Source organism: Larimichthys crocea, chromosome XIII (assembly GCF_000972845.2).
Source record: "Larimichthys crocea isolate SSNF chromosome XIII, L_crocea_2.0, whole genome shotgun sequence".
NCBI classification, from domain to species: Eukaryota; Metazoa; Chordata; class Actinopteri; family Sciaenidae; genus Larimichthys; species Larimichthys crocea.
Window position 1 is genome coordinate 38293294 of NC_040023.1, and position 19316 is coordinate 38312609.

The following is a 19316-nucleotide window of genomic DNA, read 5'->3' on the forward strand; positions in this document are numbered from 1 at the left end:
CAGATCAGAAACGAGACGCATCTCGACGGGGAGCTTATTCCAGAGCCTGGGGGCGGCAACGGAAAACGCTCGGTCACCCCAGTGTTTATATTTTGACCTGGGCACTTCCAGCGACAGTTGATCTTTGGACCTCAGAGCTCTAGCAGGATTGCGGACAGTTAGAAGCTCAGATAAATATGAAGGGGGGAGGCCGTTAAGAGCTTTAACAACAAATGTTAAAAGTTTAAAATCAATTCTATAAAGGACAGGAAGCCAGTGAAGGGATTTAAGAACAGGAGTGATGTGCGCACGTTTGCTGGTGTCAGTTAAAAGACGGGCAGCAGCGTTTTGCACGACTTGAAGTCGACTGAGGGATGACTGGGAGACGCCAACATAAAGTGCATTACAATAATCTAACCTAGAGCTTATTAAAGCATGGATGGCTTTCTCTAGGTCGTGACGGCTTAAAAACATTTTTACTTTGGCCAGGAGACGCAACTGAAAGAAACTAGTCCTAACAACGTTGTTGATATGTTTGTCAAACCTGAGGTGACTGTCGAAGGTCACTCCCAGGTTTCTGACGGTTGAATTCAGCTTAGAGGACAGGGTGCCGAGGCCAGCCATCGCAGTATTCCCAAATACAATACACTCAGTTTTGTCATCGTTTAAATGAAGAAAGTTTTGAGAAAGTTTTTTGTGAATGGCTCACTTCCAGTTTTAGACTCCCCAAATCAGCCATTACACTTACAGCTCAAGATCCAAGTCCCAAACTGTTTTCAGAATTTTACTGAAAAATTAGAAAGCAAGACATGTTTTTAGAGACACTTGTTGGAGTGCCACTTAAGATGGCAGTGCTGATCCACCACTTTGATCCAGGCAGAAATATCATCATCATCATCATCATCATCATCATCATCATCATGTGGTTGACATGTTAAGATACAATAGATCAGGGTTCGGCAACTAAGGCTACGTTTACACGTAGCCGGGTATGCTGAGAAACGAATATTTCCCTCCCTCCGTTTTCCAAAATAACATCGTGCACATGGCATCGTTTTCAAAAAAGTTTTCGTTTACATCAACCCGCATAAAAACGCCATCAAGCGCCATCATAACTACGCCAAGCCTATAGGCGGCAGTGTAGGAAGAAGGAGAATCCTCTGCAAGCCAATCAGAATTCTCATTTCGACGAAGAGTTCCTTCCTATTCCTTTCTGGACAACAAATATGGCGCGAGGTTCGTTTGTCTGGACAGATAGCGAAGTTGAATTGCTCCTTAATGTCGCGTTGGACTACAAGGCAAGTAAAGCCCATGAGAATGTGGACTGGGAATCTTGCAAAACCAAGTACGTCGACATGTTAGCGCTATTCTTGGAGAAATACCCATCTGAGACCAACGAGGAGTTTCCTCATGTGAAGGAGGACATAACACAAGCCAACCTGACAACCAAAATGAAGGCAATTAGAGGGAAATACAGGAATGCAGTGGACACTGGACGCAGGAGCGGCCACGGAAGAGTGGTGCTCCTCTACTTGGAACTGTGTGAAAAGGTTTGGGGTGGTTCCCCAGCTACTACGACCATCGCCTCCGGCATCGAGACTCACGAACTGGAGGATTCTGCTTCCCCCGCCACATCAGTTTCGTCGTCCTTAGACGAATCGGCAGCGGATGTTCAAGAGGTCGATGACGGTGTGGCCATCACCCCCACAGTGAAGCAGAGGAGAGACCTGCTTCAGGTATGTATTTTTGGTCATGTAATTGTCATGTATTGTTGGCTTTATCAAGTAATGTGTATCTGTGATAAGATGAATATTTCATCCTGAAGGAAATTACCACAATAGCTCCATAGCGTGTAAACAGGATCAATAAGTACAGGTAAAAGGCAAAAATGCAAAAAGTAGACCGAGAAGTCACATAACTCCTGTTCATATGCTACAACAATATGGCAATGGGGAAGTGAAATATGAAATATGAACACATTTTCTTTTGTCCACTCTGTATAGACTAGACTGCAGGGACACCGGCATGATCGAATGAAGCGAAAGCTGCCAGCTGAGGCCCAGTGGCTGAATGCCGTTGAGGAGGACAAACAACTGAAGAAGAAACTTGTGGACATTATTGAGACCTCTGAAAACAGGGCAGCTGACAATTTATCCAAAATGACACAGACCCTGGATAGGCTAACAGCATCAATTGCTGATGGCTTTGCTCTCCTGCGGCAAGTTGTGCAGCCACCACATACACCACCACCACCACCACCACCACCACACTACATTATGCCATTTCAGGGAAGAGGTCCTTATGGACAAGTATATGCACACACACCAGCACCACCACCACTCACTCACTCCTATGACAAAAGACCACCCAGTGCAGTGCCACTCAGCACGGTCAATTTAACTGATTTACCTGTTGAGGGCATGCAGGGTCAACTTTCATATCTCCAAGCCCTTAATGAAGATGCACAAAATTGAGATACACGTAAACTTGTTCCTGACCTGTTTTGTTTAGGGTTAAATGTTACCCACAATTTTTGTACCAACAGTTTGGTAATATATATATATATATATATATATATATATCTATATATATTATTATATATATTATATATATATATATATATTTACAGGGAGCCTTGAGTTCTTGCATCTTAGCCTTTTTTACTTTAGGTTTTTTTATATATATAGTTTTCCTTGGAAAGTGCCTTTGCTTGAACAGGAGGCAGAACGATGCATACGTTTGTCTTTTGTGAATCCCTGAGTTTACTTGAAGCCTTGAATTTTATTTACAAATGTACCACACTACTTATTGCATACTATGCTTGTCTTTCAGGGTTGATGCACGCATTTGATTTTGTGTACAGTATTGGGTCAAGTGTTGGATCTCTTCAGAAGTAAAATGTCTGAAAATGATGTGTATGTGATTCTCAAATTTGGGTCATATCAGATCAACCTCCAGTATTTAGAAGTTTTCCACACGGACCTTTTGGAATTTCTAATTCTTTATGTAGATAATGGCATTACACCAAACAAGTCATTTACATGGGCAATGTCAATAGATTACAGCTAAGCGTTAACATGTTATAATTTAAATGCTTAACATCTGAAAAGTAACAAATATTCTTTAACACAGCATTACCCTGTACTAAAATGTATAAATTTAAACCGTGTAGGACACCACTAGAAACCCACACTTGAGATGTCTTTATGGGTCAGAAAACTTTGTCAGGACTCTCCTGACCCTCTTCCCTTCAGCTGACATTCCCTCTCTGACAGTTGGTGGATTATCAGGTTGGTTGTTCTGGTCATATTGAATAGCCTCTGTAACCCTGGCGTCATCCACAGTGTCCATAGCAGCCTCACAGTAATTATGTAGTACGAAGCACTGCATATGACGAAGGGAAGGTCATCAAGGTTAATGTCCATTGCTCTTTTCAGGGCTCCAAACCGCCCTTCAGCCTCCCAAACGCACATCAATAACCATCCGTGCGCGACACAAGATAGTTCCAAAATACTGCTCCTGAACATTACTCCCCCCATTCACATATTCTTTCATGAGGTATGGGAGCAGAGGGTATAGGATCTCCAATTAAGTACACTGGTATGGCCTCTTCATCCTCAACTATTTGTTTGGGACATGGTGGGATTTTTCCAGCTTTCAGATGTCATTAAGTGCGGAATTTGCAAAAATGCGTGCGTCGTGAACGCTCCCAGGCCATTTAACTACCACATCAATGAAACAATATTTATAATCACAGGTAGCCTGAATTTCAAACTGTACTTTCCTTTTCTTTGATATAATCTGTGGAAATTGACAGGTGGTTGCTTTATTTCCACATGTGTGCCATCCACAGCACCTATGCATGGGGAGGCTGTGTGCTTCTTCAAATTTCTTCAATAAGTTGCTGTACAGACTCTTCGATGTGGGCAGTTTTATGTACATAGGACCTAAGTGGACAGCTATTGCCTCACACACTTCCCTTACTATTTTTGACACAGTTGATCGAGCAAGACCAAAAGCGTTGGCTGTCTTGCGCAGTCTACCCTCGTCGGACAGGTATACAATGTGCAGGCAACTTTTTTTATGACACCGACAGGAGACCGCATGACGGTCATCTCGCCCTCAGTGTAAGGACGCCGCAAGTCGGAGGTACCAACAGTGATGACCGTGACATCCTGAAATTTTCACGCCACTCCTCCGGGACAACCACTTCATTTCAAAATTCCCACCAGACAGCAGTCCGCCCGGGTCGGACCCAAAACCGGCGACGTTGGCGGTGACGGTGACTGGGTCTTCGAATAGGTGGGAGAAGTGATAAAATTGCTGACCTCCGAGCCCTCATTCTTCTCTGGTCATCGACATGATACATCAGCTGTGTATGCAAATGCAAACACATGAAAATTGTTTGCACCAGAATAAATGCGACTGCTACTCTGAAGCTTCCATGATCTCGTCTAGCAACAAGTAAAACTTGGTCGCACTTTTAGCGCATCAGCTGCCGAAAACTCCGTTTATCTCAATTTACACGCAAACGCAAAAACGGAGTTTTCCAGAATCTCCACTCTAGCCGGAGTTTTTAGAAAGATTCGTTTTCAGAGGCGAATTCACCGTTTGCGTGTAAACGATAGGTACAAACGAAGGGAAATGTCTCCGTTTTTAAAAATACCCGTGTACGTGTAAACAGGGCCTAAGTTTGGACGCGGGCCAATTTTTTTCCTGACAATTCCATCGCGGTCCATGACCATGCGCGGGGGGGGGGGTTCTGCGTCCTGATTGGCTGAGTGGAACCGCACGTGTGTTCTGCGTCCTGTTAATTAAGGGAGTACTGTACAAAATGCGTGTAATACGGTGTATAAAAGTGTGTGGTTAGGGTTTTACGGCTTAAAACATAATTGTTAACTTAAAAGATATATTTAAATATATATATATATATATATATATATATATATTATATAATATATTATATATTAAAAATAAATCAACGTCATCTAGCGGGCCAGATATAATTGATGGCGGGGCCAGTTTTGTCGTCGTACAGAGACTCACTCGTAGCACCCTCGCTCTGAATTCAAGGTGGCGATTTCATTGGCTAGATAGAATCACATGGGTAGTATGACTCTCACACGATTGGTGGTACCTTCCAATGCTTGCTCAGTGCGTGCTTGGATAGGGAAAAAAAGTAATGTTACGGCATGCATGAAATAGACTCGCCTGTCAAAAAAAAAAAAAAAAAATTCTACAATTAATCTCGGGTCCGGATGATATGGCGATCCGGTCCGGATCCGGACCCCGGTCCGCGGGTTGGGAACCCCGGCAATAGATGGATTGTTGTTCTGTGGATTTGACAGGCATACAGATGTTCTATATGACTTTGGTGTTTCTTTGAATTTTCATCTGTGCAGTATTTATTAGTCCAATACTTTTTGTTTCCAAGTGCTTCCTATCGCATGACATCATCTGCTTCCTGCTCCTTCCGGCTGAAGACATGGCGGATGCAAATATTTCTGGAAATAGGTAATTTTCATAAATTTCTTATGATTTTCCCCCCAAACATATTTATAATTATTTAATCATTCAAGCCCCCCCCCCCCCCAAAAAAAAAAAAAAAAAAAAAAAAAAAAAAAAAAAAATACTTAATAATAAATCTTTTTTGTTCATGGGTTATTGGTTATTTCTGTGAGTGGCAACAAAAGTTGCCAGTGGGCACAGCGTGTCGCTAAGTAAAGGAAAACACAGTCACTGTCAATCATGTATGTTGTTTTTGCCTTAGGTACACCGTAGCAGAGATCCTGGCCATGCTGCAGGACTCTGAGACTGTGGCAGACATCACAGTTGTGCCTGAGTCAGAAATGTACGCACATGACACAGACTGTGACAGTGACCAATCTGATGACGAGGCCACTGGTTACCATAACTGCCTCCCATCGAGATTACTGAAAAGTGAAGGCTTGTCCCCTGTCCCTGGTGGATGAGATGACCCTCAAAGGCTATGGCAGCTGTTGCACGATGCGACAAACTCAGCTCCATAACGTTCCCTTCACAGCACCCCAGACCTTCAAGAAGACACCCAGAGGAGATGCTGAATATCTGGTTGAGGCAGAGAAGCTGATTGTAAAGTGGAATGACAACAGCATGGTGTCGAACATGGAGAAGGAGTTCACCAAAACTGAGGCGAAGGGATGGATCAAACAGAAGCTGACCATGGACAAGGTCAGACAGCCCAAGTGTATCCAGGACTATAACACACACATGGGAGGAATGGACCTGCATGACCAGTTTGTCAGCTGCTACAGAGTCAACATCCCGTCCAAGAAGTGGTGGTGGCCATGCTTCAGCTGGGCCCCGAACAGTGCCATGGTGAACAGCTGGTGCTATCACATGTACACAGGGCTGTATGTTATTTAGCAATATCACAATCAAGTTTGTGATGTTTGACTCGAGGTCATCGCTAGTGCTCTTCGGTCGACAAGAGCAACAGTGATGATATCCAGACCAACATCACAGACTCAGGTGTGATATTGCTTTTACAGAACATTCTACATATGGGGCATGATGAGGATGATATTGATGATTCATCAATAGCATCATATGCAAACAAAAACATGGCACATTCATCTATCATGCTTGTTTTTGTCATTCATTTAGGTCCTCGAAAAGCGGACAGAAGGATCTCCTCTCCTTCCAGAGGCTGGTAGCCCAGACCTTCCTCCTGCACCATGGAACAAAGCCAAATAGGCAGGGCAGCCTTACAATGGGGTCCAAGCTGAAAACAATACCACAAGCTCTTTTCGTTTACTGTTATGCTTTTGCAGCACCACAGAGAGAGAAAAGGCCAAATTTGACTCCATCTATGAGGACACTGTGCGCAAAGTCGGGGGTCCCAGTGGGCGCAGGGCACGGAGAGTTGGAGATGTGTGTGCAGCGTACCAGCAGCTGCAAAGTGAAACCCTGGACAACATTCTCAATCAGCTGAGGAACAGGTTCAAGGATCATGAAAAACTCATGTTCCTTGCCCTTCTGGACCCCAAGAAGATTGCCTCATACACAGAAAACTTTCTGACACTTAAAGGGCTGACTGAGAGCATGCCACAGCTGTATCACCTCACCTGCGTGGTGCTGACCATCACCGTGTCCACCTCCTCCGTGGAGCGGTCTTTCTCAGCTCTGAAGCGCATCAAGACGCATGCCAGGAACAGTACTGGACAGGATTGCCTGGGAGCTTTGGTACTGATGTCCACAGAGAAAGGACTTCTTTCGGAACTCAAATCAAAAGACAAACTTTATGACACTGCCATCGCTCACTCCATAAAGAAAGACCAATGAATGGACTTGTTTTATAAGCCACCTTGATTATTATTTCAATGTATTAATATTACTGGCCAAGTGGACATTCAGGAATTTGTATTTATTGCAGAGGTTGTCTGTAAAAATCCCAGCGCAAATTGCGAGGTTTTCATAGCGCTGTCTATGGTGATGAAACAAGCCTTCGTGTCCGTGTCAGCAGCGTTACAGGGTGACATTCTGGGTGACCTCATTTTATATTTTCAGATTTTCTCTTTAGAGTATGTTTATTTAATTTCAACTATGTAGCCTAAATGGTCTCCAGTTTTCTGAAGTTAATGTTGAGAATGTTTCTTGTTCTGGAGAATGTTATTGATGTTACAGTCTATTGTTTACATCCTTGTCATCATTAATTAAAGGATTGCAGTTGTTAAACCCTTTCAATTCATCGTACTGTTGCTTTTTTCCGTGACGATTTCTTTTCTTGGCGGTAAAGACCCAGCTGTAGTGCTCACGGTTTCTGTAATGGCCCTTTACTTGATGATTTGTTTGTCAGATGGTGTGATTCCTCTCTAGTAGCAAAAATAAAGGAAATGAAAGTGAAACTTGAATCTTGTGGTCCATCAGCACAGAAATAGTTCGACAGAAAACAAATGTGATCCTAGTCCTCAGTCTGCTCTTTTTTTCCTCTTTTTTTCCTTTTTATCTGCTATGTGGTCCTGCTGCAGCCACCACTCCCTGGAATTTGAATGAAGGCTGAGCTGAAAATCTTCAGACACTCTGCATGATCAATAGGTGGCAGTGTAATGTCACGCAAGCTCTGACTTCCTCCTAAGCAGGAACTACCGAGAAATCAAGAATCCACGTCTGCATCTGTGTGTATGTTGAAGTGTGACACGTTTTGCACAAGCTCTGTGTTCTCTACAGTGTGAATAACGTAAATGTTACATACATGTGTTCTCTTTGACTCCAGGTGAGCTGAGCCTGAGCATACTCAGCTGTCAGAGGATGATCCATCCTCATTACCACTTGTCTCCAAAAAGAAAGTAACGGTGGGAAGGGAGGGAAGGAAACTGCTTCTGTATATCATCATAAGTATGTTCATCCACTACAGATGAGGTGGTTCCATCAAAAACTTCAGTCACACCAAAATATAATGCGACAAACGTGTTTGTGTCAGCATCTGACAGTGTTTTTGAATGTAGGCACATATCTAAAAAATATGTATAGAGTTCTAGAAACATTGTTATAAGTCTGAGAGGCTGTAGTGAGTAAAACAGAGTGCTTAAGTGTGCTAACATTGTCCAGTGACCATAAACTGTGGAAATCTCAGAGGTTCTATAAAAAGTTAACAAAGGGCCAATTGGCTTGTCCAGACAGTTTTAGTGTTCTTTTATTGGTACTGTGAGGCTGCAGTTGCCTCTTTGCTACTTGTCATTTATTTGGACTCATTTGTGAATGGCTCACTTCCAGTTAGACTCCCCAAAACAGCCATTACACTTACAGCTCAAGATCCAAGTCCCAAACTGTTTTCAGAATTTTACTGAAAAATTAGAAAGCAAGACATGTTTTTAGAGACACTTGTTGGAGTGCCACTAAAGATGGCAGTGCTGATCCACTACTTTGATCCAGGCAGAAATATCATCATCATCATCATCATGTGGTTGACATGTTAAGATACAATAGATGGATTGTTGTTCTGTGGATTTGACAGGCATACAGATGTTCTATATGACTTTGGTGTTTCTCTGAATTTTCATCTGTGCAGTATTTATTAGTCCAAAACTTTTTGTGATCAGACAAAACTATAAAACTAATGACATCCCATCAGCCTTTGCTGTACTTTATAGTTTTACAGTTGCTTAAGGCTGATTAGCAAATATTAGCATGCTAACATGCTTAACTATGGTCGATATTAGGTAAAGTAAACGATCTCTGCCAGTACAGCCTCTGGAAAGAAAAGAAAGAAAAAATAAAGGAAGATCAGATGATGCAATAGGTGCAGTTTTATCTCCCACAACATATGATGTCCACTGTCATATGATGCATAAAATGGAGGTCTTTTGCTTTCATTGAATGCCTGAGTAAAAAACTAACAAACTATGGTTCATTTTAGCTGACGTTAATGTTAACTGTCACATTTTTTTTTCTTTAACATGAAGCTCATCTCTATGAAAGGCAGAGGATCACTTGTGTGGTCATAGTTAGAGACCGGCAGCTTCAGCAGTTTTATCTGAACAACAAGCACAAATGTTCCTACAACTGATGTTAAAATGATTTCTATATGGTGAAGAGTGATCTCTGTCAATGAGGAAAGAAAACAAAAATGGCTGACAGTCAAAATGGAGTTGCTTAGCAAGCATTAAAAAGGCTGCTGTTTGTTGCTCTGTTCTGATTGGTGGACTGCTGTGGAACTAACTGGAAACTGAAACTTCAACTGATGGGTTGAATATGAATTTTGATGGGTGATCGTGATGCTTCTGAGCTCACTGAGCCAAAACTTTAAGTCTGACAGCTTCAGCTGGTTTATGTGAGCAACCAGCACAAATTTCCCAACAGTTTGATGTTAAAATTATTTCTGTAGAAGTAAATTTGTGCCACTCTGCACAAATTGGGCCAGATTTTCCTGTTCCTGTCCACTCTAGCAGCCATGTGACTCACTCTAGCTCCATTCTGTCCTCATCATGTGGAGGTGGTCAGCAACAACTGGACACCCAGGACCCAGAGACACCAGAGGGGTGTTAAACACAGGATGAGAAGGACATGGACAGTTCAGATGGCTAAAGATAAGATGGAGGAAACGTCATTAAAAACTCCATGTACCACGACCCCAGCCCATCTAGAAGGAATCCTGTTCATGGTCCATAAAGCTGCGACCAGTGTCAGTTCTCCTTACGTCCGGTCTCTGTTGCCATATTGTGCATATTGTTTGTTTGAATACAGTCATTTAAGTCGTTGATAGATGTTTTATGTCTTGGTGTGGTTATGTGATGTTTCAGTTTTCTTTTATGTGCGCTCACCAAACCGTATTTGTCAGCTACATTAAAAAAAGTAACAAAATATTGAGTCTACATTTTCTGTTAATGTTTATTATTCATATTTCTATCCATTATTTATATCTACTTGTAATCATATGGAGATTAAACAGGAGTCATTCCACAAAATCAGTATGATTGGAGTGTATTTTATTGATTGGTTTTTAACAGTTCACATGAAAGGCTTCAGCAAAGATGGAGTTGACTGAAGCTGCTCCTCCTGAATGAGGCACATCCATGGCACCTTCTTAGGAAGTCACCGTATATGCTGTCCTTTTTTTTCCAGGTCTTTGGAAGTTTGGGAGGAAACCGGAGCACCCGGAGAAAACCCATGCAGACACGGTGAGAACATGCTAACTCCACACAGACAGAAGCAGCTGCTCCATGTTTGTGTGCAGTGAAATGGCTGACCACTGCACCACCATGCTGCCCTTTCTGCCCTTCTCTCCTCTCCTAGGGGTGGTGATGGCATATCCATAGGACCTGTAAAGAGATGCACTTGTTAGCATGTCATTGGACAAAGCTCAACACTAAATAATGAAGTTCCATGCAAACTGTAGTATCTACAAGCGTTGTGACTGAAACAAAAAGGTTTAAACAATACTAATCTGGGGACTAACCAGTTTGTCTATAGAATAACTGACCTAACTGAGGGAGATGGGACACTTTTCTGGAGATTGAGGAGGAGGAGTACCAGGTGTCTGGAAGAGACATTCATGATTGTGCCTCCTGAATGAAGCACATCCATGGCGCCTTCATAGCATGTCACTGTATGTGCTGCCCTTTTTTTTTTCAGGTCTTTGGAATGTGGGAGGAAACCGGAGCACCCGGAGAAAACCCATGCAGACACAGTGAGAACATGCAAGGTGGCAGTGCTGACCACTGCTACCCTCTCCTCCTCAACGTCCTCTTCTACATCCTCTGCGCTGTCCTGAGGATTCTTGCGAGGGTTGGTCGATCCTTTTCGGAGATGGTGTGATTCCACATCTCCATGAAGTCAGGATGGATTGCCAGTTGATGGAGGATGGCATGTCCATGGGGCCTGTAAAGAGATACACTTTTATTTAGCACTTCATTGTACAAAGCAAGATTGAATCAATCTGAATAAACACTTTCTGAAGTAAATACCAAGCTTGATAACTGACCTGACTTCAGCGGCAGCGTCCAGGGACGTCTTGCAGACTGCAGTCACAAAGCGCGTGCTGAAGGTCTTTCCTGCTGACAAGACGGCGGCTGCTCCCATTGTGTCAGCCAGCAAGCGGAGCTGCTGAGCTGTGCTGGCCCTCACTGCAGCACTTAGGTGGCTAAGGAAGAACAAAGACAAACATTTTAATATCATGTCCTTTCAATGTTACTACATTTATCCATAAATATCATCATCTACTGTGGTCTTACTTCAGTCCTGTGTTCAGGAGAGTGGTCAGGACACGACCAGGGCTGCAGTTCTTCACCATAGCCTCCAGGGCCAAGTTGGCCTGCTGCTGTATGAAGACGTTTGCATTTGCCTGCGCAATCTTCAGCAGCAGAACACGGCCTGTCCTCTCTGCCTGATTATCCATGTCCTTCTGGAGGTAGACATACAGGTACACCAGGGTGTCCATCGCTGCACAGGACACGCAGGACCGCAGATTGTTAACCTGGAAAGTAAGAAGGAACATCATCGGTCAGTGGTTATACTCAAGAATAAGAACAACAAACAAGAACAGCATGAAACAAAGAGGAAAATGTCTTCAGTACCTCCTCTATCAGAGCCAGACACACTTCATGAAGCTTGGTCATCAGTGTGTCCTGATGGTGTTGGGCCAGAGCTCTCAGATTCTGCAGGGCCTCCCTTTTCTTCTCCCTGTAGTGAAATGAGATGAGATGTTATTGAACTGTACTTTATTGTATTTAGTTACTGGCTCCATAGTGAGTTGTGTATAATACATAATATAATGGCAGTTTGTACTGTTGCACAGAAACAACCCAGAAGAACAAACAACAACAAAGTCAAACCACCGTCACTGAACTGATGAAGAACTCAGATTTGAGCTAAAATTAGACCTGACTACAAAGCTCAAACATTGTTGAAGTAAAAGTTGTTGACACTGCAGGTAGAAAATCTTTCTTCTCTCTTTACTGCATGGTTTCAGAGTCTTACCAGTTGTCTGAGGTGAGGTCCATCAAGCAGAGAGTCAGTCCCTCTGCAGGTTTGGACAGTGGCTGCAGCTCCTCAATTTTGTCTTCAGCAGTCTGTCCTCTGCTGACAGTCTTGAGAGGGCGCAGGGATGTCCCACGTCGAGTTCCTTTCTTCTTGGGTGGGGCAGGTGTCATGGGAGGAGCCGGAGTTGGAGATGGAACTCGAACTGGAGCTGGAGCTCGAACCGGACCTGGAGCTGGAGCTGGAGCTCGAACTGGAGCTGGAGCTGGAGCTGGAGCTCGAACTGGAGCTGGAGCTGGAGCTGGAGCTCGAACTGGAGCTGGAGCAGGTCTCCTTCTTGGTGCCACTGGATGTTGGCGTACATCGACAGTGGATTTCTGCTGAAGGTTCTCCACTGTCTTTTGGATTTCTTCCACCTTAGCTTTAGCCGTCTGGAGTTTGTGTCCTCCGGCTAATACTTTCACTGTTCAGATTAAGATAGAAATATTCATTAGTTCTACCTGTGTTTACTGTATTTACATCTTATTAACATATCTGTGCTTAATGTACAAGTTCTGTTACTGACACAATAAAGTTTGAATAATACTAATCAATAATAAAAAACCTTTAGGGTGACTAATCAGTTTGTCTAAAGAAGAACTTACCTCCTGCATTGTGGTCCAACAACATCACAGGGAGACGGGACACACGTCTCCTGGGTAGAGGAGCTGCTGGAGGAAGAGGTGGAGGAGAAGGCGTAAAGGGTGGCGTTGGAGAAGGAGTCTGAATAAACCGGATTGAGGTCAGCTCTGTGGGAGTGTGACTGTCCACTAAGCTGATAGATGTTGATGGGCTGTAACAGTCTCTGCCCATGTACATCTCCTCCTCCTCCTTCCTTGTAAGACCCCTCTGGTGTCTGCGGACCGGCTCCACATGGTGAGGACGGGATGATGTAGGCCGTCCTCTGGGGCTAACTGCGGCCTCAGGTGGATAAAAGGGTTTCTGCTGGATGTTGAGCCCAAGTCTCTCTATCACAGCATTGGTGCGCCTTCGTTCAGCGGTGCACAGTTCCGCTGTTCGATTGATCAGAACCTCCCTCTCAGCCCTCTGTATGTCCAGGATCCTGGACTGGCTGGTGTAAACATCAGGTTTTCGTCTGTGGTGGTCCTACAAAAAAAAAAAAAGAAGAAAAAAGTTGAGTTTAAATAACAATACAGTATTTTACAAGTGCTTTGACTATATTTTTTAGTTCCAGTGTGCTAAACTGACTAAATTCTGAGTGTTGGGCACACATGTAGAGCTTACACAAAGTGCAAAACACTAAATAACATGCTTAGTTATCTTAGAATAAGACAAATGTGAAGTAGTTTCGCTATCAGATGCTCTGTATGCAACTCCTAAAACATTCAGATATGAACAGCAGAAAGTTTAGAGGATAAACATTTTCACTTACATAACCACGATCAAAGTTGTTGGATGTTCTAAAGAGTGGATGCATGTTGTTTGAATACATGTCTCTGTTTCACTAAAAGTTTCACCCACGAGTACGAGTACAAGTACCAGATCACTGTGTGTGTGTGTGCCTGCTGTCTGCAGGTTCTACACTTATATATATTCTCTGTGTGTGTGATGTCACAGTTCTTTGGCATTCTAGAACATCCTTTGATGTGAATATGCAAATGAGGTCATTTGTTTTTTTTTAAATTCATACTTCTGCTGCTGTTCCAACTGAACACCTGGTTTTATTTTATAATGTGGTTCAAAGATTCAAAGACAGGAATAATACTGATCTTAACCCAGTTTGTGTCATTTTGTCCAAATGAAGCTTTAAAATTAAAATACCAAATAACATGTAAATCAGTGTTAATTTTGTCACCCATTTTTCAATTTAGTCTTAGTCTTGTTTCAAAGTTCATTCTTTTTTATATATTTTTTTTGTTTATAAATTCCAGTTCACTTGTGTTCCACAGCTAACATATTGATTAAATGTCTTGATTGAAATGAATTGAATGAATTCATCTTCAATGCAACTTTGCTAAGTGTCTTGTCTGTTGTTTCAATACACACTTAATATGACTTGATTTCATTTTTTAATCTACTAATAGCAGGTACACCCTATTATGACATGTTCTGTCATCTTCTACATGCAATTGTTAAATTTCAGTATAAATAAATTGATTTTATGCCAGTTGCATCTACTAAAATATTAAAATTAAGATGAGTCCATCACTGTTAGTGTTTAGCACAAATGGGGAGGCTAGACTCATTCTTGACTGTTATGCCATATGCACATTTTAATAACGTCGGGCTGCAAACAGGTTCAGGCTCTACAAAGCTGTCAATCAAAACGGGCCGGGCTGGGTTTGGGTCAAATGCTATCGGGCCCGGGCCGGGTCGGGCCTGACTTCTAAGGGTCCGTTTCATGCTCTAGATTGCGCTGTCCGTACACGTGTTTCTCCTGCATGCTGTTTGTTTTCAAGCCACAGGTGCGAGAGCAGCAAGAGGATATCAAACGTGTGGCCGTGACGAATTCATTCAATTCAATTCATTCAAGACATTTAATCAATATGTTAGCTCTGGAACACAAGTGAACTGGAATTAATAAACAAAAACAATATTCCTGAAATAAATAGAAGAAGACTAAAATGTTTTGACTAAAACTAGACTAAAATACTGTGTTCACGTTTGACTAAAACTAGACTCAAATTCTGAGACTTTTGTCGACTAAAATATGACTAACAAAAATGATTTGTGAAAGACTAAAAGTGACTAAGACTAACAATGAACTTTGACACAAGACTAAGACTAAATTGAAAAATGGGTGACAAAATTAACACTGCCTACAGTAAAAGAAGTGCTGGCACAAACACATGACAGCAGGACTGGATGTTGTTTTTTTTCTTATATAGTAGACGAAAACAAGGAGGACGTTTTTGTTCTTGCATGACATTTTCATCTCGTTTTTATTCGTCAACAAAAACGCACATTGGCACATTTTTCGTCATTGTTTTTAGAACATTGTATAGTCTCGTCTTCGTCAAGGGAAAAAGGCTCGTTGATGAACATATTTCGTCTCGTCTGACAAAATTAACACTGATGTAAATGAACTATTTCTTATAATATAATACTATACATATAATACGATGGAATTTAAAAATTGTATTACTGTTGTATTAATCACTGTAACACAGTTTAATGTCACATATCAACCACAAAATACATAAGTGAATACAGTGTAAAGTAAATTCAATTCAATTTATTTTACAATTTTTTAATTCCATAGTAATTATCTCCCTGAGGCACAATCTCATTATGCATTTGTCTCTCTGTCCACAGTCCGCTGAATGAGTAACGTACCCAAAGCTGACAATGTGTCGCTGATCATCAAATACGTTCAATACTAAACTAAATATTCAGCCTGCATTGGTCTATGAATGTAGGTGATTCTTATTGTGTCTAAACAATATATGAAAAGCTTCTCTTTCAGTTCACGAAATCCCTGTAGCTGCAGCAGCGGCCCCAGTCCAGGAGAAGCACGGCCATTCACTGTGTTTTACCTTCATTAAATCACCTGAAAACTATATCAAGCTAACCATACAGACCTACATACAGACCTCTACACACAGCAGAGCGTTCCATTAAAGTCCATGTAAAGTCAAAATAAATATGTTCTCTGAGTCTGTCAGACTAAAGAAGAAAGTTTTATTAACCACCCAGCCAAAGTTGAATGATCAAATATAACGACAAGTTTATTAAATTAGGTGTCAAAACGAGCAGTTCAATTACATAATTGCTACTGAATATTGACATACCAGGTTTTTTGTTTTTGTCAGTGGTACAGGGATGGATGCACTTTGGGAAGAGTGGAATGTCATGGACATGAACATTCTGGATGTGGTTGATAAGGAATGTCCACTTTGCCACGGTTTCCTCTCCACTGGATGAACCCGATGCTGACCAGTGAAGGTGAGTTTTGATACCTTTTTGCCACCGTTTCACCTTTTCCTTGGAGATGGCATCCACCTTCTTAGTGAGTGCTGAGAAGAGTTTGAAAAAATGTAAGTGGAAGCAGGGCTGTGCTACAAATAATAAAACTATATTTCTCAAATTATCCTACCTATACATAAGTGCCACACATCATAAAAGTGGTCAATGTCTGGTTTTTGCGCCCGGATAGATTTTTGAACCTGGCTGTGTCGGTCTGTCACCAGGGAGGCCACTTTAACACCAGATTGTTCGAGATACTGCAGACTCCAGATCAGCCCCTCCTTTTCCATGCGTGTACTGCTTCCCACTTCATTGCTCTGTGGATGACATAACTTTTTTTTATTTTTTATACAGACTTTACATTTCTGTTCGGACTTTAAAACTCTAAATTTAAAGAGTTTCAAGAAACAACCAATAAAGAAACTAATTTTCCTCTGTCTGTGCCCAAGATATTTAAAAAATTTATGAACAGATTTGAAACATTGTAGGAAGGTTGGTGAGTTTATTAAATTGTCACACCGATCATGTTCTTTTTGTTGTTGTTTTTACACAGGTAAATATTTTTTTAATAATCTGCTTACTTGTACAAGTTGGATATCAACAATTTTGTTTGTGCTGAGATCCATCATGGAATAGGAACCATACTTTGCACAATGTCCTGGACTGTTGGCTCTCATATCACCACCGAGAGATACAGTGCCCCTCTGTTTCAGACTGTCCAGCAGGTTGTTTTGGTGTAAACGCCATTTATGAAGCACAGAAGGCAGAATGTAGTGCTGCACATGATTACGATGTGCCATCCTGGTGAAAGTCCTCACATGCATTGCATTGAGAACCTGCAATGTAAAATCAGAATACCTCTGTAACAACATTTACCTCTCCAGCACTGTGGGATGCAATGGCCCTTGCAATGAAAATGTAAATAGAGGAGGATTTTATCAGTGGGGAAAAAAAAGATCTGAAACCCATGGGAGAAGACACTTTTTTATGATGGCATGTTTTCCCCTCCTTTAACAAACCTTTTTAGTCTGGATGAAAGAAGAGCCTGTGTGGTACACAGCAGCGGATAGGTGGAGGTTCCCTGCTGGACAGCTGCCCACAAGAGGTTGACTCTTCCACTTTCTGGTGTACAAGCAGCTCTGGTAGAGGCACTTTTGGGTCACAGAAAGGAATGTCCCTTTTACACATGTGTGTACCTGGCAGTCTCTTGAACAGGTAGGGCAGATTTTAAAAAGATCAAGCAGGCACTCCTCATATACCAGGTATTTCACCATGTCCTGCAGGGTCTTGGTTGGTGTTGTGTTGACAAAGAAAACCACAGGAAACAAAAAACAGTTGTTACGAAGTGTATTTGTAATGTTGCACATTCACAGCAGTATAACATGACAGAATTCTCACATCTGCGTATTGATGCATGAAATAAAATAATATTGAGGAATAGATTATGTCTGATAGTGTCTGATTACCAAAGACAAGCAAAAGTAACTCACTGGTCAGTTCTGGTGGTGTCAACCAATTCAAGCTGGGGAGGTAGCTGGACCCTTCATGATCTGCAAAGTTGCAGCTAATTACAGATTCCTCAAGTGAGGTAAACTCCATGTGCGGACGCTTGGTTGGTGGGCAGCCAGGTGGTTCTGTTTTCCGCTTCAGTGGAGTTGACGAACACAGTGGGATAAGGCTGGATGTGGTGTTGCCCACAGCAACAGTTCGAGTAGCTACTGTAGCTTGAGAACCTGGAAAATATATGTTCAAGAAGGACAGTAAAACTTCTTTGTGTATAGTGTTTGCATACAAGTGTAGCTTTGTAAATACAACAGACACTTTTATCTGTATAGCTATGCATACCTGTATGTTTTGTGTTGGTTAGGGCTGCCCTAGACAGTTGTGTAGCCACAGTCCTTTTACTCACAAAGCAGTCTGTCTGACAACTATCTTCCCTGGTAGCTTTGTGCTGGTTGTCACACTCATAGACATATATACATAGACGCCGCATTGAGCGCTGAATCGTACGTCGACGTCACCGCCATATTGGATGTGGTAGATCTGCCCGTAAACTAATACAAGGAAATGGACTGAACTTCATAAAGCGCCTTTCTACAAAGTTCTTTAAGTTAATGTCTCTTATACACCCATTCACACACACACTAATATATCTGGGAAACAAACAGGCACCAAAAACAACGTATGTAACTTTTAAAGTGATGATTATAAATGTTTACTCCTTATGTAAGCACCAAACCAACGTATGTATTTTTCTAATGCTGAGTGTTTACAGCTACTAATGTGTGTAACACTGTTACTGTGATGATAAATATTGAAATATTTATATTTAACATTTAATCTGTGTCTATAATAACCAGATCCTGAAATGTAGATGTGGCATGAGGATTTTCTGAATAAAGAGCACTAACATGTACATTACACGTGAACATATATACATACATATAGTACACACACACACACACGTGTATACTATGTGTATGTCACACTGGCATGCTGTCTCTCTTGTGGTAGGAAGGATCTGCTTTGTGAAAACAGAAAACAGTTAAATCACCTGTGTAATAAGCAGGGGTGGGCATCGTCCCGGTGGGCCGTTGAACCAATGTGGGTCGGTCCGGTCCGCTATGTTTTTTCTCTCTCTCTCTCTCTCTCTCTCTCTCTCTCTCTCTCTCTAACTTCCCTCCAATTTTTCTGGCCAATAGGCTACAGAGGGCTAGTAGTGTGTAGCCAGCATCGACACATATTATTGGTCTATGTTTGTCACTGTCAATCAATCATGGGCTGACAGGCTCAGAGAGCCCTGGCAGTGCTGTCAATCACAACACAAACCAGGGTGGGCGGGACCTCATGGCATGGGCCGGAGTGGCGGGACGGGCTGCCGCTGAGTTTAAAATGGATAAGCGCAAGAAACGCGC

General features: G+C 42.1%; 2 protein-coding genes across 7 annotated transcripts; one reads left to right on the top strand and one right to left on the bottom strand.

The window, feature by feature from the left end:
• The first annotated feature begins 1057 nt into the window (after positions 1-1057).
• On the top strand, positions 1058-2550 carry LOC109143111 (uncharacterized). Its single transcript, XM_019279266.2, has 2 exons — positions 1058-1715; positions 1983-2550. Exons 1-2 carry the CDS (start codon positions 1206-1208, stop codon positions 2451-2453), a joined length of 981 nt encoding a protein of 326 aa, XP_019134811.2. The 5' UTR covers positions 1058-1205; the 3' UTR covers positions 2454-2550.
• A 7877-nt stretch (positions 2551-10427) lies between these two features.
• Positions 10428-19036, bottom strand: LOC104925986 (TOG array regulator of axonemal microtubules protein 2). Of its 6 annotated transcripts, XM_027286104.1 has the most exons (11): positions 18956-19036; positions 17892-18134; positions 16532-16718; positions 16227-16451; positions 13080-13581; positions 12436-12898; positions 12033-12138; positions 11691-11932; positions 11441-11599; positions 10940-11337; positions 10428-10778 (listed from the first exon to the last, which is right to left on the bottom strand). In XM_027286104.1, the coding sequence occupies exons 4-10, from the start codon at positions 16299-16301 to the stop codon at positions 11208-11210; spliced, it is 1677 nt and encodes a 558-aa protein (XP_027141905.1). In that variant the 5' UTR covers positions 16302-16451; positions 16532-16718; positions 17892-18134; positions 18956-19036; the 3' UTR covers positions 10428-10778; positions 10940-11207. The 6 variants fall into 6 exon arrangements, with proteins under 6 accessions (XP_027141905.1, XP_027141908.1, XP_027141907.1 ...); XM_027286107.1 differs by lacking the exons at positions 17892-18134; positions 18956-19036 and having other exon boundaries at positions 12436-12700; positions 12749-12898; XM_027286106.1 differs by lacking the exons at positions 17892-18134; positions 18956-19036 and having other exon boundaries at positions 12436-12718; positions 12749-12898.
• Between the last annotated feature and the right edge of the window lie 280 nt (positions 19037-19316).

Coding starts and splice junctions, on each gene's coding strand:
- LOC104925986 (XM_027286104.1), bottom strand. CDS start 16,301: ATGTTCATGTCCATGACATTCCACTCTTCCCAAAGTGCATCCATCCCT. Junction 12,899..13,079: donor GTTGGACCACAATGCAGGAG/GTAAGTTCTTCT, acceptor TAATCTGAACAG/TGAAAGTATTAGCCGGAGGA. Junction 12,139..12,435: donor GACCTCACCTCAGACAACTG/GTAAGACTCTGA, acceptor ATTTCACTACAG/GGAGAAGAAAAGGGAGGCCC.
- LOC109143111 (XM_019279266.2), top strand. CDS start 1,206: ATGGCGCGAGGTTCGTTTGTCTGGACAGATAGCGAAGTTGAATTGCTC. Junction 1,716..1,982: donor AGAGGAGAGACCTGCTTCAG/GTATGTATTTTT, acceptor CACTCTGTATAG/ACTAGACTGCAGGGACACCG.